Genomic DNA, 25,399 nt, shown 5'->3' on the forward strand with positions numbered 1-25,399 from the left:
GCTGGGGGAGGCCCCTCACCTTTACAGTTCTTCTGGAGGCTTAACCAGACCCTCAGCCAAAGAGGCATCACTGTTGAGGAAGGCACACACAAGAAAACTCTTCAAAGCAAATTGATGCCAATACACTGTGTGCTTTCAGTAATGTTGCTTCAGTGGGAATGTCAAGAGGCAGGTGTTTTAGGGTCCCCTTTTCAAATCACAAATTTTTCTGCTGGAAGAAACCCTAGAGGTCATCTGTACAATCCTGTCATTCTACAAATGAAGAGCCTGAGGTTCAGAGACCTTCAACAATTCACACAGTCTCTTAGCTCATTCGTAGCAGAGCTTGGGACAAGAATTTCAGCCTCCAAATCCCCATCCAATTCTATTCCAAATACATGCTCTCTGCCTCTTCTTCACTTACCCTCGATGTACGTAGCTCTGCCCAAATACTTGACTTGGGCTTCTTCTTATCCTGTCATCCATGAAAATTGTTAAATTCTATTTGCCCCAGATAATTATGGCCTCTTCCTAGATCACTTGACTTCTTTCCCTCTCTCATTCCCTCCTTTCCTCTGAGCCCTCCCATCCTCACCCCAACCATGAGAGGAAAAGTAACAAGAATTACATTTCATAAAAGAGTTCCTAATTAGTAGAGTCTTCTCGAAATTTCCATATATTTAACTTACAAATAGTAAATTGTATTCTTACTTTAATGGAGGGGAGTAGGACATGGTTTTAGAAAACTCTAAAAAAACAGAAAGAGTTAATGACTTAATTACAATAAATGCTTTCATTTATAAACATTGTATTCTCTATTTACTAACCTTTAAGAATGCCATCAATAATGGCTATTCATTCTACAGAAATGTCCTTAGAAGGAAGAAATGTTTAATGAATGCTTGGGTAAAATAAACAAATGCCCATGTAAATAATTTTTATTGCACACATTAACTTCATTGAATAAACTTATTTTTTTCTTCAAAGTACAGTAAAATAAGAAATGAGATATTTTCTTTTCAGTTGAACCAAATATTTATAAGATCTCACCTCTAATTCCTCAGCCTGTTCTGTGTTATCTTCTTCTGAGCCACTGGTTTTAGGTAAATAAGTCATTTTTAATCTCAGATAACCTTTAACTCTTGATTTGTGACTGTAGGAAAGAAAATAATTATTCGCAAAACTTTGAGAAGAAAAGCATTCATTTAACAAGAATTTACTGAATACCTACTAGCTACCAGAGGAGACCCAAAGACAAGCTCTAGGACAGAAGACATCTAGGCAAGGGAGTGAGTGGAGGACAAAATGTAACAAACATAAAAGTTATGAAATAAATAAGATAGTAAGGAAGTGTGAGTGACAGATCAGGGAGAAGGTGAGCGAGCAGCTGCATTTGAGTGGGCGCCAGCAGACTGGGGAGGATTTTGATCTGTGGCAAGGAAGGGAAAAGCACGTAAGTGGAGAAAAGTAAAAAATGAGCAAACGGATGGGAAAGCTGGGGATCAATGAAAGGAATGGCAATCGTCGGGCTTGGCTGGCCTACAGGATACATGGAGGAGGTAGGGATGATCCAGAGGATGCGGTCCATGTGAAACAAGAGAACTTTCGATTTTACTTTGCACACACTGTGAAGCCAGAGAATTCGGGGGATAAGGAGAGGCATCCTCAGAGATATGCTTTGGGGATACTAATCTAGTCAGACTGTAGAGGAGGACAGGAAAGTGGAGGGCAAGGCCTGCTAACTGTCGGAGACCTACTGTCTTTCTTTGACAGCTGTTTGAATCTACCATACATTAATTCATCTACTCTATTTTCATAATGTATCCCGTATTACCTCTTCGAATAATGAGTTGTCCAAGCTAAAGACTGCTGTACGTTGTGTTAATACCTAAAAAAAATTCAATCTGTGTATGGCCCCCAACAATTCTAGCATCCTACTTACTTAAGAAATCTTTCCTTGTCCTTACTTCCTGTTTAGATATTTTGGTGATTTTTATAGATATCAGCCATGTAACCCATTACCCCTTTTCTTTCTTGACAAAAAAAGTCCCATCTTTTATTCTTTATTCAAGAGATATTCCTTTCCCCACCCCACCTAATCTCTTAGGTGTTCTTTGTACGGTTCTCATGAATTTGGGAACTGTACCTTTCCTGAGTGGTCAATAGAATCCCTGATGCTTATTTCCAAGGTCACTAATGAGGCTTGTGTCTCTACTTTTAAGGGGGAGTGAACACTGACTTGTTGCTATAACAGACATGCACAGAAAACTTGCTCAGATAGTGGTTTTTACAAGCGTTTCTTTATAGTGATATGTTTCATGTCTTTTTTTAAAAGGTTTTATTTATTTATTTATTTATTCATTTGAGAGAGAGAGAGAGAGAGAGAGAGAGAGAGAGAGGGAGAGTGGAGAGAGGAGCAGAGGGAGGGAGAAGCAGACTCCACACTGAGCAGGGAGCCCAACACAGGGCTCGATCCCAGGACCCTGAGATCATGACCCAACCAAAATCCAGTCAGCCACTTAACTGACTGAGCCACGCAGGGGCCCCTCACGTCTTTTCAACTAGACAATAAGCCTGTCGGTTTGGACTTAATGGGGCTCAGAAAGTCTAAGAATGTAGTACATTTTCTATTGATTTAAAGTTCTTCCTGCACTTGCAGTGATATATAGTGCAGACAGAAGATGTAAATTATATTTTTTAAAGCTAAAGATACTAGAAAGCATTTGACAAAATGAAAAGCAGGCTACTGGGGCAATCAAATAAGAGAAGAAAATATTTATTTATTCTTGGTAGGCAGATACCACAAGCAGTCTAAAACTAAAGGAAGAAAAGAGATTTACATTCTAAGACTTCTGCAGAAGTTAAATATATGACTTCTCTTATAGAAAGTAAATATTAAGAGAGCACTGTCCCTTTTATTTTGCTTTAATAATTTATATTACAGAGCAATTAAATGCTTTTAAATGAAAAATTTTACTAAGTTCCCACAGTATATCTTTCAAATGTATTTTCTAGTTTTAAAAACAAGACAAATATCGTTGTACAGATGTACTTCGTTATTCTGACGGAATTTTTTCACAGTAAATCCATACATGTCTTCACTAGATTTTACTTGACTATGTGGTACAGATGATCAAAGGAGTTTTATTTACAGCTTAAACTTAAAAATTTTAACCAAAATCAAATAATTCAGTTTAGGAAAATGGAATTATGAACATGCTATTTAGGTTTTAAATTCTAGTCTTTGCTCATGTTATTTTCTCTAAATGTTTGGGTTTTCTGAAATATTTTTTATTAACATATGCAAGATGTAGTTAGGTTTTTCTGAAATTGGTTTTGCGCAGATTGTTGGATATTGCTTTTGGTGGAACTAATGTTTGTGATTTTTAAAACGACAGTATGACAAAATTACATATACTTTAAGATATAAAAGGAATAATAAAACAATAATAACAAATTTCCACCTTCTAATCTGATAAATATTATGGGGACAAGTCTTTCCTAGGAAGTATGAAAAACACTTTTCTGTGTTTTCAGAATTTTTTGTGCTGTGCATATATTACTTTTCAATCAGAAATAACAGTAAAGCTTTTAAAAAATAATATTTCGAGGTAGCTTATTTACAAAGGTTTAAACTTTGAATTTCCAAAGAGGCTACTATAACGTATAATGAAATTAAAAAAATTAATATGTTATCATTTTATATTTACTGACCTTCTTGGGTGAAGAACAAAATCCTTAAACGTATATGGTCTCTCCATTCTTGGATTTTCTGTCTAGAATAAAACAGTGGGTTTTCAAGATATATCTATAAATACCAAAAACATGTACTTCTAAGGAATATTCATGAACTATGATCTAAGCCATAACTGAAGTTAGAAGAGAGAAAAATGTGGCTTTAGCTCATTAAACGGTTATAACTGGTAGCTTGACAGGGCTTTCACCTTTCTGCACCCTAGGACTTGCGGCAGTCACACCTCAGTACCAAACAGGCTGAGCAGGTGCACTGAGGAGCCAATGGAGGGAAGCGGAAACAAAGTAGAGTGGTTAGCATGTTGGTGCCCCAAAGGAATATGGAATACATGCAATGGCAGCAGGTGGGCGTGGTTAGGGCATAGACACCATTCCAGGAAAACAAAAAAGGAAATGGCCTGGAAAGTGAGACTGGATTAAATATATTACCAAAAGCTTGTAATCTCTAAAAACTGTGGAGAGCCAATAAATATCTCAAAAGACTGATACAGTAAAGAAGTATTACTTCTCTTTCTTATCAAGTTCAACAGCCCTTTGCTTTTATTATTCTTTACTTCTTACATTTCGCATGAACTACCCATTTGGTCTTGGAACTCTTTCCTTAAATTCTCAAGACATTACTTTACTTGTTTGCTTTTTCATTTCTTCTTGTCTTTGTTTTTCTCCTCTGACTGACCCACACCGACTGAGGCTCAGTGTCTGGCCTTTGATGCTCTCATCTCTCTTACTTGGACAGCCCATCATTCTCAGAGATTCTGCTGTTACCTCGATGTGGTAACTCTCAATCCTCCCAGTTTCTTTCTCTACACAACTGATTTTTATACTTCTGTTGGCTGCCCACTTTAGGCTTCCAGTTTTCCTGTTTTCTATTGAAATTCATTATGGCCAAAGATAAATTTATCCTTTTTCAAAACAAAATGGCTTTTCCTCCTACCTTTTCTACTTGAGACACCACCTTAATCTACAAAATTCAACCTGTATTATCATTACTTTTTACTTTTTTTTCTCAACCTCCATGTCAGAAACCTGGCCCAACGGTGTTTTGTTATGAAATGTTTCCTGAGTCGAGTCTTCCTTCATTGTGGTAATATGCTTGGTCCACATTCAGTTTCATGCCCATATTGTCATAAATGATCCTAGGTTCTTTCTGTGAGACTGAGCTCTCCCCATTCTACATATTCAGCAGAATATTTCCAAACTGATTTTCCTCAGACATGCTTTCCTGATGTCAACCAACCTCAGCAACTCTCTATTTCTTACTGGGGTTCATGTAAGGGAATCTTGGAAATAAAATTAAAATGGAAAATTGAGATGAGTTTTCAGAAAATAATATGTTCAAGGAATAATAGCAGTATACATTTTACAAATCAAATATTTACATTTACTATATATTGTGCATCTGTAAGTATTTATTAGAAAAAAAATAAGCATAAAAATTAAAATCATGGACATCTATACCAACCGGTAATGGATAAAGAGGAACATCCACTTGACCTAGGAAATCATCTCTTGTCTACAAGAAAAAAAAGAAAAAATAAGATTAGTAATATGCTCAATGTTTTTAGAAAAAATTGATGAACTATTGCCATCATTCACAAAAAAATGTAGAAGTCTTTTTTTTGTTTAATCCTATGCAATATCAATGGAAAATAAAAGGGAATATGGTACAATTTGTGATAATGGCAGGATAGAGTATATTAGACTGATCCTTTTGCAGATAATAATTATATACCCTGAAAAAATATAAAAACTATTTGAAAGCACTCTAGAGTTACCACAAGCAAACAGAAACTGAAGGGGAGTCGCTCTTTGAAAGAAGAAACTGTATTGTGTAGGATTCGTATTTCCATGGCTTTTTACCTGATAGTACTTCCAGTTCATATGGTGGGATGATTAGAACTCAAGCAGGAATCTGACATTTTACTCACTTGAGGAGTATGAAGACCTAGTTTGAGGTTAACAGCATAACTAGAAAGTGAGGGAGACAATTTCTGCAAGAAAGAAGCCACAGAAGTCCCTCCAAATCTATACATAAACTTCACCCAAATTCTTAGCTGATCCCTGAACTGTATCTATGAAAGGCAGCAGCTGGACCACTGAACATACATTTCAGCTGATGTTCACCTAAGGGGAGATAACATTTGGATTTCAGCTGAGTTAACAACTTGCTAGAACAAAAGTCAACACTCTTCAGGGAAAGATGGTAAAATTTACGGTCTCAATCATGTACCACACACACTGTCCAGTATACAGTGAAAAGTTACTAAACACGGGAAGAAACAGAAAAATGTGATCCAGTATCAAAAGAAAAGGTCATTCGGGGCGCCTGGGTGGCTCAGTCGTTAAGTGTCTGCCTTCTGCTCAGGTCATGATCCCAGGGTCCTGGAATAGAGCCCCGCACCGGGCTCCCTGCTCAGCAGGGAGCCTGCTTCTCCCTCTCCCACTCCCCCTGCTTCTGTCCCCTCTCTCACTGTGTCTCTCTCTGTCAAATAAATAAATAAAATCCTTAAAAAAAAAAAAGAAAAAGTCATTCATAGAAATTAGCCACAAGATAAGCTAGATCTTGGAATTAGCAGACAGGGAAACTAAAGCAGCTATTATAAAGATGTTCAAGGACTTAAAAAGAAAATAAGGTCATAATGAATCTCAGTAGTGAAATGGAAACTATAAAACTGAATCAAATGTATATTTTGAAATACATATAGTTGAAAAATATAATATCTGAATTAAAGATCACTAAATGGGCTTAACATATGACTGGAGAAAAGTTCCATGAACTTTAAGATACACCAATAGAATTTATATAATATGAAAAATAAAGAGGACTTGCGGAAAAATTTCATGCAGTCTAATGTATGTGTAATTGGAGTTCCAGAAAGAGAGGGGAGGGGAGAGAGGGAGGGAGGGAGGGAGAATAGGAGAAAAATATTGGAAGAAAAAAGTAGCCAGCTTCCCCAAACATTAACATCTTACATAACCATAGCACAATGATTAAAACCAGGAATACTATTTTTTTAGAGGAAATATTAACACTTTCATATATTTAACCTTTTATTCTTAAGTTTTTAATTGTAAATAAAAACCCACATACATAACAGTGTCTGTCACCCATAATACTTATCAAAGTGTTTAAAATAACTTATGAAAAACCTTGTCCCTCCAATCCAAGTTCCCAGAGTGAAGCAGGGTTAACTGTTCAATAAACTTCCTTCAGATATTTTCCTACATGTATCCATCCACATACCTTTTTTCTAATTAATGTGTAATAAACATACATTATATTACTTTCATGTATACAACATAATGAATCAATATTTGTATATATTGCAAAATGATCACTACAATAAATTTATTTAATATCTTTCACCATAGTTTTTTTTCTTGTGATGGGAACTTATAAGATTTGCTCTCTTAGCAGCTTTAATGCAGTACAGTTTTATTTATAGTTGCCATGCTGTACATTACACTCTCATAACTAATTTATCTTAACTACAAGTTTATACCTTTTGACTAGCTTTACCCTTTTCACTAACTCCCACCCTCTTCCTCTGGAAACTACCAATTTGTTCCCTGTATTCAAGAGTTTTTTTTTTTTTTTTTTAAGATTCCACAAGTGAAATCATATGGTATTTGTCTTTGTCTCACTTATTTCACTTAGCATAATACCTTCAGGGTCCATCCATGTTGTTGTAAATGGCAAAATTTCATTCTTTTTTGCTGAATAATATTCCATATATATGTGTATATATATGTATTTAAAACCATATATATGATTAAAACCATTTTCTTTATTCATCCACTGATGGACTCTTGCATTGTTTCTATAGTTTGGTTATTGTAAATAATGCTTCAGTGCAATGGAGGTGCAGATATCTTTTGAAGTTTAGTGTTGTCATTTTCTTTGGAAAAATACCTAGCAGTGAAATTGCTGGATCATATGGTAATTTTGTTTTTAATTTTTTGAGGAATCTCCATAATGTTTTCCTTATTGGCTCTACAGATTTATATTTCTATTAACAATGCACAAGTGTTCCTTTCTCTACACATCCTCACCAACACTTGTTATTTTTTGTCTTTTTTATAATAGCCATTCTGACAGGTGTGTGGTGATATCTGATGTGGTTTTCATTTGCATTTCCTTGATGATGAGTAATGTTGAGCATCTTTTCATGGGTCTATTGGCCATATGTAAATCTTCTTTGGGAAAATGTCTATTTAGAACATCTCATTTTTTAAATCAGATTGTTTGCTATTGAAGTGTATGAAAAAAAACCAGTAACAGTATTAGCTAATCTACAGATCTTACTCAAATTTCACCAACTGTCCCATTAATTTTGTTCCAGGATCCAATTCAGGATCACACACTACACTTAGTTATCATGTCTCCTTAATGTCCTTTAATCTGGAAAGTACCCTCAGTCTCTTTTTCTTTCATAATCTTGACACTTATGAAGAATAATGGCTAGTTATAGAATGTCCATCAATTTGGGTTCATGTAATGTTTCTTCATGGTTGAATTTAGGTTATGCATTTTTTTGCAAGAATACCATAAAAGTAATATTGGCACTTTTCTCAGTGCATCATGTCAATAGTCAATAAACATTGGAATCTTATACATTATGGACAGTGAAGGACCACTAAATATTTGAGGACAGTCTATAACATGAAAAACAGAGACATAAATCCCCCCCAAGAAACAAATAGAAAGAAGGGAGTCAGAGGAATCAGAATCAAGTCAGACTACAGGAGAAATACTTTAGAAAAACTATAATTAACATTCTCAGAGGTAAAAGATGAAACATCTGTCAAACAGAATAGGAACTTATAAAAAAGAAGCACTTAGAGAATAAAAAAGAGCTGTTGGGAATTAAAAATATAACTGTAATAAAAAGTTTAATATAGAGTTGGAAAATAGAGTTAAAGAAATTTCTCAAAAAGTAGGACTAAAAGACAAAAGAAAAGACTTATTCCCCAAATAAGGAAATTACAGGACAAATTTGTCTACATCTAAATAACAGGCATTCCAGAGAGAAAAAAGAAAAGGGAAGAAATTATCAAAGAAGCATTTAAGAAATTTCCCTTAAACTCGAGCAAATGAATTTTGAGAGTGAAAGGTCCCACTGAGTATGAGGCAAAATGCATGAAAAAACATGCACAGCAAGGCATATCACTGTGATATTTCAGAGTATCACAGATAAAGAAATTCTAAGCTTTTAGAGCTGGTGAGACACAAAACAGATTATACACAAAACTGAAAGACAAGAGAAAAATGTCTTCTAAATTGTGGGAGAAAAATACTTCCTACATTGAATTCTATACCCAGCCAAAATATCTTCTTTAATAATGAAGGTAGAATAAAGACATTTTCAGACACTGGTGTTCTTAGTAAGGTAACAGAGGATATATTCCACCAAAATAAGGGAGTACATCATAATAAGGGAAGATGCAGGAGATTCAAGATGGGAGACAAGAAAAGAGGATCCCCCAAATGATGGGGGAAGGGAACTTTCAGAATAACAACAGTGTAAGATCTACAGAAAAACCAGTGCATACTGGAGCAGGAAGATGGATGGCTATAAGAAGGATGCTTCCAGAAGAACAGAAATAATCGTATCTACCTAATAAGGTTTTGTTAGAATTAAATAATATACATATAGTGCTTTGCATAATACTCAGCATTCAATAAATGTTAGCTGTTGTATTTGAAATGCTGGATTCTGTAATGAAGCCCCTGCTCCTTTTCTAATAAAATAGTCTGTAGACATTTCAAACAGGTACATAAAATAAAAGGAGCATGGCTAGAGACTGAAGCCTAGCAAATTAATTTAGGGCCATATTCTTATTTTAGAACATGAGTTAATAATTTTTGAAATGTACAAGTTAGCTTTTAGTTATACCTTCAAGGCTGTTCTATGGTATGGTTCTTTATTCTTGTTTTTATTGCAACTAGATGCTGTAAATCTGATCTTTTTTTTAAATTTTATTTTATTACGTTATGTTAATCACCATACATTACATCATTAGTTTTTGATGTAGTGTTCCATGATTCATTGTTTGCATATAACACCCCGTACTCCATTCAATACATGCCCTCTTTAATACCCATCACCAGGCTAACCCATCCCCCCACCCCCCTCCCCTCTAGAACCCTCAGTTTGTTTCTCAGAGTCCATAGTCTCTCATGGTTCATCTCCCCCTCCAATTTACCCCCCCTTCATTCTTCCCTTCCTATTATCTTTTTTTTTTTTTTAACATATAATGTATTATTTGTTTCAGAGGTACAGGTCTGTGATTCAACAGTCTTACACAATTCACCATAGCACATACCCTAGAAGCTATAAATAAGTAAGAAAGTAAAATACAACAAAATATAGTAAAATCCTAACCAGGATGACTGAAGAATAAAATATTTTGGTTAATTGAATGATCTAATTAACTTAGTTTAGGCTTCACCAGATGAAGAAATAAACCACTTTTTGTTTTGTTTTGTTTTGTCTTATTGAATAGCCTTGCCCTTAGTAAACTGAACAGAGTAAACATCTACCTGTTTGATAATTCATGATCTTTCAGTGCTTCAAAAACATAGTTGTGGTCAATCACCACTGGAGTTAACACAGTTATTGAACAGGATTTCTCAACTTGGGCACTACTGTCAATATGAGCCAGATAAATTTTTTGCTGTGGGGGCTGTCCTGAGCATTGAAGGATGTTAGCAACATTCTTGAACTCTACCCACTAGATGTCAATAGCACCCCTCCTCCAGTTGTGACAACCAAACATGTCTCCTGGGATTGCCAAATGTCCCGCGGCTGGCTAAACTGTCCCTGGTTGAGAGCCACTGTTAAAGAAGGTATAAAATAGAATGTCTCCAACAGTGAGTAAAAGACCCTCCCTCTTCAAATAACACCTTTATTGAGATATAATTTATATAATATACAATTAATCCACTTTACTGAGATATAAACTATATAATATACAATTCATCCACTTTAGAACATTTTTATTACTCCAAAAAGAAAATCCATACCTATTAGCAGTCACTGCCTATTTCCCCCTTCTTGCCTTAGCCCTAAGCAACCATCAATCTACTTTCTGTCTCCATGGATTTGCCTATTCTGGACATTTCATATAAACGGAGTCACATAATATATAGTCCTTTATGACTGGCATCTTTCACTTAAAATAATGTTTTCAAGGTTCATTCACATTGTAGCAAATATTGGTACCTTACTCCTTTTTAAATTCTGAATATTATATTGTATGGCTATATCGTAGTATTTGTCTATCAGTTGATTGACATTTGGGTTGTCCCCATTTTTTGGCTATTATAAAAAATGCTGCTATGAACATTCAAGTACAAGTTTTTGTGCTGATATGTTTTCATTTCTCTTGGGTATATACTTAGCAATAAAATTGCTCAGTCATATGGTAACTCTGTTTAACCTTAGGAACTGCAATACTTTCCAAAGTGACTGTACCATTTTATATTAACACCACCACTGTATGAGGGTTCTGACTTCTCTATATCCTTAACAACACTTATTATTATCTATCTTTTTGATATAGCTCTCTTAGTCGGTATGAAGTAGTATCTGATTGTGATTCTTTTTGCATTTCCCTGATGGCCAATGACGTTGGATCTTTTCATGTACTTATTGTGCTCCTTATTTCTCAAAATCTCTTCACTTAGAAATCTTCCCTACAGATTGTTTCCATTGCAGAAGCAGGCCTGTCACTGTGGAACAGAAAGGAAACATCTCATTCCATATATTCCTCCATGTTCCTTGTTCACTGATTGCATTTTGTGAACAAAAGCATAGAATAAAAATTCTGCTTAATGAAAACTTCTTTGTCTCAAGAAATTCTGGTATGACAAAGATACAAATGTAGGGATCCGAAGGGGTACGTGCACCCCAATGTTTATAGCAGCAATGTCCACAATAGCCAAACTGTGGAAAGAGCCAAGATGTCCATCGACAGATGAATGGATAAAGAAGATGTGGTATATATACACAATGGAATATTATGCAGCCAACAAAAGGAATGAGATCTTGCCATTTGCAACGACATGGATGGAACTGGAGGGTGTTATGCTGACTGAAATAAGTCAATCAGAGAAAGACATGTATCATATGACCTCACTGATATGAGGAATTCTTAATCTCAGGAAACAAACTGAGGGTTGCTGGAGTGGTGGGGGGTGGGAGGGATGGGGTGGCTGGGTGATAGACATTGGGGAGGGTATGTGCTATGGTGAGCACTGTGAATTGTGCAAGACTGTTGAATCACAGATCTGTACTTCTGAAACAAATAATGCAATATATGTTAAGAAAAAAAAGAAGCAGCAGTTAGCAGGAGGGGAAGAATGAGGGGGAGTAAGTCGGAGGGGGAGACGAACCATGAGAGACAATGGACTCTGAAAAACAAACCGAGGGTTCTAGAGGGGAGGGGGGTGGGGGGATGGGTTAGCCTGGTGATGGGTATTAAAGAGGGCACGTTCTGCGTGGAGCACTGGGTGTTATGCACAAACAATGAATCATGGAACACTACATCAAAAACTAATGATGTAATGTATGGTGATTAACATAACAATAAAAAATTAAAAAAAAGAAATTCTGGTATGTAAAAACACATTTTAAGAACTTCTTGCAATGCATCTTCCTTCTTTAAAACAAGTAATCTAAAATGAGTTTCATAACTTCTACTTAAAATGAAATGGTCCCAAAGAACTATATTTCTAATATTAGAAGAATGAACAAATTTTCCAAACTAAAAGTCAATATACATGGTCTGAGGAGATGGAGAATATGAAACTGGGAATTATCCTGGAAAGTCTGGGACATATGGTTGCTATAAATATAGGACAATTAGAAGTTCTTTTTCCATTTACAAAGAAAAAGTAATAGTTTTAAATTCATTCCTATGAAGGCAAGTCAGTCTGTGATGTTCATTAATGTTTCTCTAGCCAACCAATTGTTCCAAATTCTGAATATCAAGCATTTCTTTGCAAGAGTTATTACCTATATTTGAGCTGCATGCAGCTGACTTCATAAAGCAAATTTGCATTTGGTAAAATATAAGTAATTTTAAAACACCTGAAATCTGAGTAAGAATTCAGAACAGCAGGTGATTTTTAAACAGGACCATCTGTAGTGGGCACAGTTCTGTCAGTAGATAATACTTTTTCTAATATTTTAAAGATAAGAATTTCAGTTTCCTAAAACAATTTTTAGAATATAAAAAAAGAAAAATCCAAATTGCTCTTTTTGCAAAACTTCAATTAGAACTATAGATGGCTCTAAGTTTAGAAGGACAAACTATTATTAACTTTGATAAGGCTGCATAGCAGTTGAATTTCTGCTTTAAAAGAACCCAATGTTACAAAATACCAGAAATTTAAAAACAAAGTGCCATAGCTTTGAAGAATACTGAATACTTGCCTTTAAAATGTCTCCATTAAATTGGAGTTAGAAATAATTGCCCAGGGCAAATCTACTGTATAAAGCAAAATAATAAAGGAATACTCACTTCCTTACAATCAAAGCCAAACAACATAGCCAAAGATTATTTTTGCTGTAATATCCAACCTTTACTTTCAATTATGTTTTTTAATCAGTGAAAACGAAATTTTTTAAAAAAATTTTATTTATTTGACAGAGAGAGAGATATAGAGAGCAAAAACACAAGCAGGGGGAGTGGGAGAGGGAGAAGCAGGCTTCCCGCAGAGCGGGGAGCCCGATGCGGGGCTTGATCCCAGGACCCTGGGATCGTGACCTGAGCCGAAGGCAGATGCCTAACCATCTGAGCCACCCAGGTGCCCCCAAAATGAATTTTATACATGAATAAAAATAATTTTATACATGAATAACTTTATATAAATATAGCATAGTTTCAGTTTGCAGACTTAGCCATCAGCACTTTTTTTTTTATAAAGATATCTTTTAAAGTAATTTTAAAACAAAGGTAATGCATGCACAGGGTACAAAATTAAAAGGGAAAAGGTTCCCAGCCCCCATCTATCTAACTCTACCCTCTGTCATTCCAAGAGGCAATAGCTTCTATTTTTGTGTGTTTGATATGTTTGGGTCTGAAACTATTCAGTTTTCTCTGACATACTGTTATGCATCTTGCTTTTTTCTCTTCAACAGTTATCTCTAGGACTTTGTCCAATATCAGACCACGTAGAGACGCTTTACCTGCGGCTCTCTAGTATGCCATTGTATAGAACACCAAAATTTATTTCACTAGTCCCCGACTGACAGATATTTCAGTTGTTTCTAATCTTTTTTCTGTTATAAACAATACCTCAATGAATAAACTTCTATTTTTTATATTGCATGTATATCTGAGATAATTTTCATTTTGTGTAATAATAAAGACAACAGTAGATTAATCTGAACTAATCTCTAGTGGAAACAGATCTCAGTGACTGACTGGATGTTACAGAAGGGAACTGTGTCCAGAGTAAGCCAAAACCACATATAAATTTTCAAAGATCAAAGATTCAAGATCAAAAGTGCGCATTTGAATCAATGTCTTACTCAGTGCCAATAACTACTGTCTTCACACAGCTATATTCAAATTGTCTATGTGCAAATGTCATGATTCTTCTGTGCAGATCACTGAAACTCTAAAAAAATGAATTGGAGTGGGAAGCAAAAATGAAACAATAAATCCATAGCTATAAAAATGTTCAAACTGGGGATGCCTAGGTGGCTCAATCAGTTAAGCATCTGACTTTTGATCTCAGCTCAGGCCTTGATCTCAGGATTATGAGTTCAAGCCCCGCATTGGGCTCCACTGTTTCAAATTTGTATTTCCAAGCAAAGGAAAATTACAAGAGGACTAAACGTATAAAGTTATAATTTAACTAGGCAATACCTACTACTAGATTTATTTAAAAATAAATGAATGAATGAATAAATGCAAACTGTTGTTAATCATATTTAAATTAAGAGATCAAGAGATATTTCAGAGATCATAAAAGATGAGAGTAAAAAGCTCTGAAGCTGAGACAATAAAAGTGAAATCACCTAAAATCTCTATTAGGCAAATTTAGACTTTTATTCTATTATTTATGTTGATGATAAATATTTTCTTGAACACATGAAAAATTGATATCTTAATACAGAGGGTATTAGCTCATGCGAATATCTGAGAAAAATAAGTAAAACTTTTATGAACGGACCCATCTATAGCATTTAAAAAAAATCAGGGACCATATATTTTCTGCTTCCAAAATTCTGTAAAAGGCTACTGTTTTTAATGAACATCCTTACTCTCACAATCCATACTACATAGATTCACACATCTTAGATGTTATAAATAAAAAAAATCATAAAACAACTCTAACTTTAGCTTACCTATTTTCTAACATATGCAGATCTTACTAACTAAAACTGCATTTGCATAGCCTCTGCCTTCCTCCTTCCATACTGACTCACGCTATACTATGACCTACTAATTTTAAATGTTTTTCTGGAAGTTCAAGATTTATTGATTCAATCTTTTTCGTATGTTGAAGGGAAAACGGTGTTAGCTAAACAAACAGTATAATCTGATCTAGGCTATAAAATCATAGTGCTATGGAAACGGGATGTCTTTGCTTAAAGCAAACATTCAACGTCCCACGCTTGTGATCTGCTCAGCCAACCAGCCAGCCTGTCTGGTAGATTTAACTGTAAGACACACACTGTACTTGTTCTTTGACAATAGCTTCATACTGCTTGAAAATTTGGGTACATGTGTTCTACAGCCTCTAGCAACTCTCATATTTTTAAAGGGATTTTTACTTAATAGATGCGGGTAGGAAGTCAGGAGAGGCCACTGTCTAAATCAGTTTTGGTTTGAACTATCCTCCTCTGAATTTCAGTTTCTTTGGAGGGCTCCACTTGATAATCATCACATGCTTGTGAAAACTGACGATTTACTTGAATACATTTCTCTATCTTTACATGCTTTAGAGTTTAGCTTATAATTTATTCTGAGGATTTTCAAATACAAACCATTTTTTAAAAATATGCTACCGAAGAGAAGGACTTCAAAGCAGACAAGAACAGGAATCAGACTGTGTTATTGAACCTGAACAGGATTTTATAATTATTTTCAAAATTAAGCTTTAATATATCCAACATACTTTTATAAGCAATTTATTTTGTATGCCCCCTAAACCAAAGGACTATAGAAGATAAGAATAAAGTTTTGCATTTATTACAACTTTCTCCCCGCTTCACAAAAGGTGAAAGTCTCATCAATTTTCTCCATTGTTTCAAATTTGTATTTCCAAGCAAAGCAAAATTACAAGAGGACTAAACGTATAAAGTTATAATTTAACTAGGAAATACCTACTACTAGATAACTGAAAAAAGGGACAAGGCTCTTCCTTCCAGAGAGAAAAATATTCATTCTTGATTGAAAATAAATAGACACAGAGTCATCCTCCGGAGCTCCAATAAATTATGTTACTACCTTTTTCTTTCTAGGAAGGTCTGCCAAGCTATTAGGGAATAAAAAAAAGGTAAACTTTTGAAGAGACTGAAGCTAATAATCTCTGGAGAATTCTATCTGTAGTCTAAGCGAGAAATTAGTAGATAGCTTCCACTTTTGTGAAAGATCTAGTGACTTTAATTCTAAGACCCAAAGAGCTGTGTAAAACCTCAGATATTAATTTAAAAACAAGTAAGTGTGAGAAGACAAACTAAAATCATCACTTTAAAATGGATAAAGGGAAGTTAGGGCAGCTGGGGAAGTTGTCTAGAGGCTTCTGCTTCCAGCCCTAAGCTAGAGTTTCAAAGGATTCGGGTTGAGTTAGTCCATTCAAGTGGTTTTCAAACTTCTGGGGTAGGGTCTGAGGATTTGTAGTTCCTACAAGTCCTCGAGTGATACTCATGCAGTTGATCCAGTAGTCACATCAAGAGAACCACATCTCTATTTAGTTCAATTTCTAAAAAAAACCAGGAAGAATAAACAATGATAACAGCTGAAGAAGAATGAGCAGGGCATCTAAATTTATCTATTTTTATCCTGCCTACTTCCAAATGGATTTGGCAGTTTAGAGATAACACACAATGTAAATTAAGACACTTCAAGATAACAGAACAGAATTCCTCTAAAAGAAACAAAAGGAGTCAGGTTCTTGCATTTCTTTTTAGCTTAAATTGCAAAAATAAAAACATATTTTCTAATTATAACAATCCTCTTTTCAAAACCTTTGAAGACTTGCTATTGAAGAAACATCATTTCCCCAGTGTGTTCTGAAGAATCACAGATCTGCTAGGTACTAAAAGAGGCCAAAGGTGGTCACATAATTGGGAAACATTTGGTTAAACAAAACTCAAAAGTTTATTTCCTGTAGGACTTTTAGAAACTTCACTAGTGTGCATTGTGACATTCCAAGAAATATAGCATGTGGCACTATACAAACTTATTTCTCAATGGGATGGGTTTATATGAGGTATCTTACAGACTGGTGAGGAACACATTTCAAAAATACTGGTCCAGAAGAACTATAAATTTCTTAGCATGGGATGCTAGGCCTTTCCTAGCATTTCCAATCTACCTTGCAGCCTCATCTATTAAGACCCCCAATAGCGTAATATGCTTTTGCTGAACAAATCCTATTTCCCCCTCTCAAACTCACTTATGCTTCCTGGAAAGTTTTCCTCTCTCTACCTGTGTAAATTCTACTCATGAGGCCCAGCTCAGTGCCATTCTAATGGAACTTGTCTTCAAGAGACTAAATTGCTAATTTCCTCCTCTGTAATTCTACTTCACTTGTATCTTTTAACATCTGTATGATAGTTCTCTTCTACTCCAAAAAAATTATTAAATTGATTTTTTTAAAAAATTGAAATGGCCTAACTTACTAGAATGTATCATCTTTATGTCAATTAATACCTCCTTTATAAAAAACTAGCTATTTAGACCACAGGAAGTACTCTATGATGTGGAGATAACTTACTTAATAGTTCTAGCATTGTGAAAGCAAATGAGCAACACGACGGGAAATGCTACAACACTCAAAGAAGATGGTATCAAATTTTCCTTTTTAGGCAATAGACTAAGTCCCCCATTTTAAGAGGATTAGTATGTTGAACATTGTTGGAGCAAAAATCAAAAGGGTTAAATGACCTGCTCGACTCCCTGTAGTCTGACTGCCTTCTTCAACCTGGACTTGAACTTAGTTTTCTGCCACCAGTGTGATAACCTGGTAATGTATGGGCTCCAGATTGGTATATTGATTCCCTGTCCATGTCAAAGCCATAGTCAAAGCTATGTTCCTAGATCATTTACTGGCTTTTCAGGCTCAGAAAAAGGTTTTCAGCCAGTTTTCTTTGTTGTAAGGGGCTGTCTTCCTTAGGAAATGGTGGTATGACCTCTCCCTACTGTCTCTAGCCTTCCCCATCTGCGCCTGACCTTTTCTGCCTTTTAGGGACCATGAATCATTCACTCTCCCACCCTTGGCCTATAGAATCCACCACTTGCAATCTGCACATGGTTGGTAAATTTTGACAGATAGAACATTCTGCACAAATCTATTATTCAAGTTCCATGAGATTACAATCGTGATTTCTTATTAATACTATGCCCAAATTTAAAAAATACATCCATGAGGTGAAATCCACACTTAGATTCAGATGAAACTACCCCATTTAATAGTTTAAATATAATTTAAGAATGTTTAAAAATGTTTAAAGGGAAGATTAAAAATAATCCCTAAGTTTTGCCACATTGTGCTGGGCTTACCAATGTCTGGCTCATAATAGGAAGTCATTATTTTGCTCATTAGTCAATTGCTCCAGATTTTAGTCATCTTTAAAGGTAATTGAATCTGAAATCTAAAAACCACTGAACTTCATACTACATATGTGTCTTCAGCATATTAAACAGTAGCGAGCATTAGTGGGTCTGGAGAACACCCTTGACAATTCAGGATTTATCAAAGTTTTCTGACTACTTGAATGAGGTGATCCTCCTGCAAACTCTCAAGGCAAGCAGCCTTGAGGCTACAATCACTTCAACTCTCTGATCCTTACTTTAAAAACTATTTTACATATTCTCTTTGTCTTCCTCACTTAGACTGGCCCATCAAAAGTTGGGATGATGTCTTCTATTCTTTTGTATTTCACAATAAAAAAGTATTTTTAAAAAAATCTGCTTGCTGGAGTTTCAGTAGTATTTTTCCTAACTGATAAATAGTATTAAGCAGAAACCAGGCACAGGGACTGGCAAATACTTTCAAAGATTTATTGTCAGTAAAATGACTATATTAAGAGAGGACCTGAAGGGACTGGCCCAAGAATATCTCTAAACAACAAAGAAAATAATTTATTATCAAATGATTCCCAGTGTTTCTTGCCCTCCTCCTCCACCTCTTCCTCCCCCTCCCTGTTCTTCTTCATTTTTTGTAAACTTTGGTAGAAGACTACTTATGTACTGGTAGAAAGAAATGTTTTCTCTAACAACTTTTACCTTTTGAAATAATCTCTTTTAAGTTTTTAGAAAAAATTTCAGAATTAGAAACTCATTATTCTTATGATTTGATTACCTGATCATTTGGTCAAGTGTAAATTTAGCTGATCTATAAACAGTTTTAAAAGTTCTCCCCAGGGTTGAAAACTCATATAATTTTTATTGAAGAATATAATGTATCAATGAAAACAGGGGGGCAGGGGGAAGGATGTGGGTTACTGTTGTTTAAGAAAATAAGAACTCAATGGATTCCTTTAAACCCAAAATTTCCTTGCTTAAACAGCAGGTACCAGTGGAGAAAAATAAGGTCACTGAGATGTGGCTCTACTCCTTCAGCCATTACAGCTACCAAGCACTGTAGCTTGAGGCGCCTTCCTCAATAGACTGGAGCACTGTCAAAGTTAACAGGGGTATCCATGGCTTGAGGCTCAGGATGTAATGTTCTAGAGAAACCCTGTCCAATAGAACTTTCTGCAATAATGGAAATATTCTATATTTGTGCTGTCCAATGCAGTAGCCACTAGTTACTTGTGGCCACTGACCATTTGAAATGTGTCTAGTACAGATGAGGTTCAGAATTTTAAAATTTGATTTCATTTAAATGAATTTAAATCTCCATGGCCACACATGGTTACTGGCCCCTGTATTTGACTGTGGAGTTCTAGTAAATTTTTTAGTAAAACAATACCCTCTGGTTTTAAGCTTTTACTTTTAGTTTTTGCCCAGCCATTCAGACATGTCCCCAAAGCTGTCTAACTACTCCTCACCATACTGTATTTGGAATCATGACTCCATTTTTTAAAAAATCAGTTTGGTTTATCATACCTAAGGAAAGGTTGAGTTAAACTTAAAGTATGCCTTTGGGAAATAAGTCACCTTAAGAAAAGAAGGAGCCCAGTGGGACACAGCAGTACCCCAAAGTGACAATGCCTATAAATACAAAGCTAGCAATAACAGTGCTCAACTGGACTGGATTTGTTCAAGAGTGCATGGTATCCTTCTCTTGGGAACCCCAGAAATAGTGAAGACTACTTTACAACTGCCTGGGATCTTTTGTGGACAGAAGAGAAGGGCTAAATCAGTGAAACTTGGGTTATAACTGTCATTTCATCTCCACTAGCACCTGTACTCTGGTGAATCTTGGGAAAACTTAGGTTACTTGTATTCAGTATGCAGATTTGATGGGCTTTTATCAGTATAATATATTTTGGCATTTTTACCACCTCTCTGATAAAATTTTTACATGATAATTCAGGATAATATCCAAAATAATTTTAGGAGGTTAAAAAAAAATCCCAAGAGCCAAATACATACTTTCTTTCAGTAAAGGGAATGATAACTATAAGAAGGCTATTTTTAAAACCCCACCAGATACACAAAATTACTTACATGAATTATATAAAATTGAGTTTTTTATGAATACCCCAAAGACAGTAACTATATAAATATGAAATTATAATAGCTGAGTTACTTTGCTTTTACCCTATTGATAACTGCCAACCAGCCATTTTAATATTAAGATAAATTTATTAAGATAAATTAATATGCACACTGGGCTATGTTTCCTTTTGTAAATGTAATCTTTTGTTAAAAACATTAAAAAAAATAGAGATAATAGAAGATCATTTGATTCCTAAAGATCAAAATAAAATAAAAACCAAGTTATAATGTGATTTTTACAAAGTAAGATATTTAATGTTTTCAAATATTATAAACAATGAAAATGAACTTAAATGAAAATAGTGCTTAATGAAAACTGTGATATCTTAAAACAACTATTAAGAGACTCTGAATAGGCCTATATCTATAAAAGAAATTTAATTAATAATTAATAATTCTCCAAAACAGAAAGCCCCAGGCCCAGATGGGCTCACTGGTGAATTCTACCAAACATTTAGGGAAGAAATTATACCAATTCTCTATAAACACTTTCAGAAGACAAAAGCAGAGGGGATACTTCCTAATTCATTCTATGGAGCTAGAATTACCCTAAAATCAAAACTAGACAAAGACACTACAAGAAAGGAAAACAACAGACCATTATCTCTCATGAACACTGATACAAAAATCTTCAACAAAATATTAGCAAATTGAATCCAACAATGTGTAAAAAGAATTATACACCATAACCAAGTGGGATTTAGACCAGGTGGAAAATTATTTCAACATCTGAAAATCAATTATCATGATATATCACATCAACAGGCCAAAGAAGAAAAAAATCACAAGATTATATCAATAGGTGCAGAAAAAAAATTTTACAGGGGCGCCTGGGTGGCTCAGTTGGTTAAGGAACTGCCTTCGGCTCAGGTCATGATTCTGGAGTCCCAGGATCGAGTCCCACATCAGGCTCCCTGCTCAGTGAGGAGCCTGCTTCTCCCTCTAACCCTCCCCCCTCTCACGTACTCTCTCTCTTTCTCGTTCTCTCAAATAAATAAATCTTAAAAAAAAAAACACTTTACAAAACCCAATAGCAATCCACGACAAAAGTGTTCAGTAAACTAGGAATAGAGGTGAACTTCTCCAATTTGATAAGGAATGTCTATAAAAAACCTCCATCTGACATTATGCTAAGTGGTGAAAAACTAGAAGCTTTCCCACCAAGATCAGCAACAGGCAAAGATGCCCCCTCTCACCACTCCTTTCAGCATTGTAGTGAAGGTCCTAGTTGATATAATAAGAAAAGGAAATAAAAAATATACAGATTGAGAAAGAAGAAGTAAAACTGTCTTTGCAAATGGTATTATTGTCTTTGTAGAAAATCCAAAAGATTTGACAAAAAAACTGCAGCTAATGAGCAATTTTCATAAGGTCACAAGATACAATATTAATATAGAAAAGTTGATTCCTTTCCCATATAGTAGCAATTAACAAGAACTTGAAATTAAAACCACAGTATCATTTACACTAGCATCCCCCAAACAGAAATAGTTAAATATAAACCTAACAAAATACAAGATCTATAAGAAAAACTACAAAATTGATGCATGAATTTGAAGAAAAACTAAATAGATGAAGAGATATTCCATGTTCACAGATAGGAAGACTCAATATTGTCAAGACATTGGTTCTTTCCAACTTGATTTATGGATTTAACGCAATCCCAATCAAAATCCTAGCAAGTTATTTTGTGAATTTCAAAAATTGATTCTAAAATTTATATGGAGAGGCAAAAGAACAGTCAACAAAATAGTGAAGAACAAGAACAAAATTGAAGGAATGACACCACCTCACTATTAAACTATGATAATCCAGACAGTGTGGTAATGGTGAAATAATAGGCAAAGAGTTCAATGCAACAAGATAGAGAGCCCAGCAATAGACCCACATAAATAGTCAACTGATCTTTTTTGTTGTTCATTTATTTAAATTCAATTTAATTATCATATAGTGTATTATTAGTTTCAGAGGTAGAATTTCGTGATTCATCAGGTACATATAACACCCTGTGCTCATTACATCAAGTGCCCTCCTTAATGCCCATCACCCAGATACCCCATCCCCCAATAGTCAACTGATCTTAAACAAAGGAACAAAGATAATACAATGGAGAAAATACAGTCTCTTCAACAAATGATGCTGGGATGACTGGGTAGTCAGATAAAAAAAAAAGAGAGAGAGAGAGAGAATCTAGACACAGACCTTATATCCTTCGTTAAAATTAACTCAAAATGGGTCATAGACCTAAATGTAAAATGTAAAACTATAAAACTCCAATAATACTGGAGAAAATCTAAATGGTCTTGGGTTTGGCAATGACTTTTATTGTATTTTACAAAACCAAAGAGATGCTCCATGAAAGAAATTACTGATAAGCTGGATTTCATTAAAATTAAAAACTTCTACTTTGCCAAAGACACCATCAAGAGAATGAAAACACAAGTCACAGACTGGGGGAAAATATCTGTAAAAGACATATCTGGTGAAGGACTATTATCCAAAATATATAAAGAAGGCTTATAAATTGACAATAAGAAAACAAATAACCCAACTAAAATATGGGCCAAAAACCTCAACAGACACCACACCGAAGAAGACAGAGAGATGGCATATAAGTATATGAAAAGATGCACCTCAGCATATGCTGTGAAATGCAAATTTAAATAATGAGATACCATTATTCACATGTTAGAATGGCCAAAATGTAGAACACTGACAACACCAAATGCTGGTAAAGATGTGGAACAACAAGAACTCTTATTCCCTCACTATGGAATTGCAAAATAGCACAGCCACTTCAGAACATTGTTGAGCAATTTCTTTAAAAACTAAACTTACTCTTGCTATATGATTCAGCAATTGCACTACTTGGTATCTACCCAAAAGAGTTGAGAACGTAAATCTACATAAAAACCTGCACACAGACATTTACAGCAGCTTCGTTCAGAATTGCTAAAACTTGGAAGCAACCAAGATGTCCTTTAGTAGGTGAGTGGATAAATAAACTAAGGTACATTCAGACAATGGAATATTATTTGGTACTAAAAGAAAAAGAAAAAACAAAAACTATCAAGCCATGAAAAGATATGGAGGGAACTTAAATGAGTATTACTAAGTGGAAGAAACCAATTTGAAAAGACTACATACTGTATGATTTCAATTATGTGACATTTTGGAAATTGTAAAACTATAAAGGCAGTAGAAAGATCACTGGTTGCCAGGGATTAGAGGATGGAGAGATGAAGAGGCAAAGCATAAAGTATTTTTAGGGTAGTGAAACTACTCTGTATGATACTATAATGGTGGATAGATACATGCCATTATAATTTGTGCAAACCCATAGCATGTACACCATCAAGAGTGAACACTAAATTCAACTACGGACTCTGGATGATAACGATAGGTCAATGCAGGTTCATTAATTGTAACAAATGTACCATTCTGGCGGGGCATATTGGTAATGGGGGAGGCTACATGTTTCAGAGTAGGGGGGGATACAGGAAATCCTGGGCCTTCTGCTCACTATTGCTGTGAACCTATAACTGCTCTAAAAAATAAAGTTATTAAATAAAAACAACACCAATTGAGAGATTTGGAATTCTTTAGTTTACATACTGAAAAGAAAGAACCTACCATCTTATGACTAGAAGCTGACTCTATCAATGACATAAAGTCAATAAAATAGTGTCTGAATCACTATTTTCAATGAGGGATAAAAAAAGTAATAGGGTCACCTTCTTTAGAACTACCAGTTGTTGCATAAAGATTGGCTTTGTGGGGCACCTGAGTGGCTTGGTGGGTTAAGCGTCTGCCTTCAGCTCAGGTCATGATCCCGGAGTCCCAGAACTGAGCCCTGAGTCAGGCTACCTGCTTGGCGGGGAGTCTGCTTCTCCCTCTGCCCCTCACCCTGCTCATGCTCTCTCTCTCTCAAATAAAATATTAAAGAAAAAAGAGTGGCTTTGTGGCCCACATATAGGACTTTCTAGCTGCTAATTTGCTGTATAATTCTTATTTATTTCTGTATTTCTTCTGTATATCTAGTATTGATGTAGTTTTTTTCCCCAAGAATATGCAAATCAAAATTGAGTATAAGAAAAAAGAGCTGTGCTTTAATTTGTAATAGGGCTTTTAAAAAACTGTATTCCTTTGAAAATATATCTTGATCTTTGATAGAGTCTTATGAAGAAGCGCTTCCCCAGATTTCTGGTCTGTATTTTTGTGCCATAGTTGACCCTTGAATAACATGGATTTGAACTGCACAGGTCCCCTTAAATGTGGATTTTCTTTTTTGATAAATACAGTATAATACTGTAAATGTATTTTCTCTTACGATTTTCTCAATAACATTTTCTTTTCTCTAGCTTACTTTATTGTAAGAATATAATATATAATACATAAAACATATAAAATATGTGTTGATCGGCTGTCAATCAGCAAGACTTCCAGTCAAGAGTAGACTATAAGTGGTTAAGTTTTGGGGGGAATCGAAAGTTATATGCAGATTTTCAACTGCATGGTGACTAGGGGGATTGGCACCCCTAGCCTCTACATTGTTCAAGGGTCAACTGTGTTTTTTACTTTTTTTATTTTTTTTTAAAGATTTTAATTATTTATTTTAGAGAGAGCAGGAGGGAGGGGCAGAGTGAGAGGGAGAAAGAGTCTTAAGCAGACTCTGCGCTGAGTGTGAAGCCCGACGTGGGGCTTGATCCCAAGACCCTGAGATCATGACCTGAGCCAACACCAAGAGTCGGCCGCT

General features: G+C 35.1%; 1 protein-coding gene across 6 annotated transcripts in view; it reads right to left on the reverse strand.

Annotated features, from left to right (window-relative positions):
* Nucleotides 1-25,399, reverse strand: part of NEDD4 (NEDD4 E3 ubiquitin protein ligase) — a 143,497-nt gene that overhangs the window by 33,653 nt on the left and 84,445 nt on the right. For all 6 annotated transcript variants that reach the window (XM_073877048.1, XM_025884380.2, XM_025884386.2 and 3 more), the window contains 3 exons: nucleotides 5,195-5,245; nucleotides 3,694-3,755; nucleotides 1,030-1,132 (listed from right to left, as the gene is read on the reverse strand). In XM_073877048.1, coding sequence (XP_073733149.1) covers nucleotides 1,030-1,132; nucleotides 3,694-3,755; nucleotides 5,195-5,245 — 216 coding nt within the window. The remainder of the gene's footprint in view (nucleotides 1-1,029; nucleotides 1,133-3,693; nucleotides 3,756-5,194; nucleotides 5,246-25,399) is intronic.

The sequence above is a fragment of the Callorhinus ursinus genome, unplaced genomic scaffold (assembly GCF_003265705.2).
Source record: "Callorhinus ursinus isolate GAN/ISIS: 27379988/994484 unplaced genomic scaffold, GSC_fseal_2.0 scaffold25, whole genome shotgun sequence".
Classification (NCBI taxonomy): domain Eukaryota; kingdom Metazoa; phylum Chordata; class Mammalia; order Carnivora; family Otariidae; genus Callorhinus; species Callorhinus ursinus.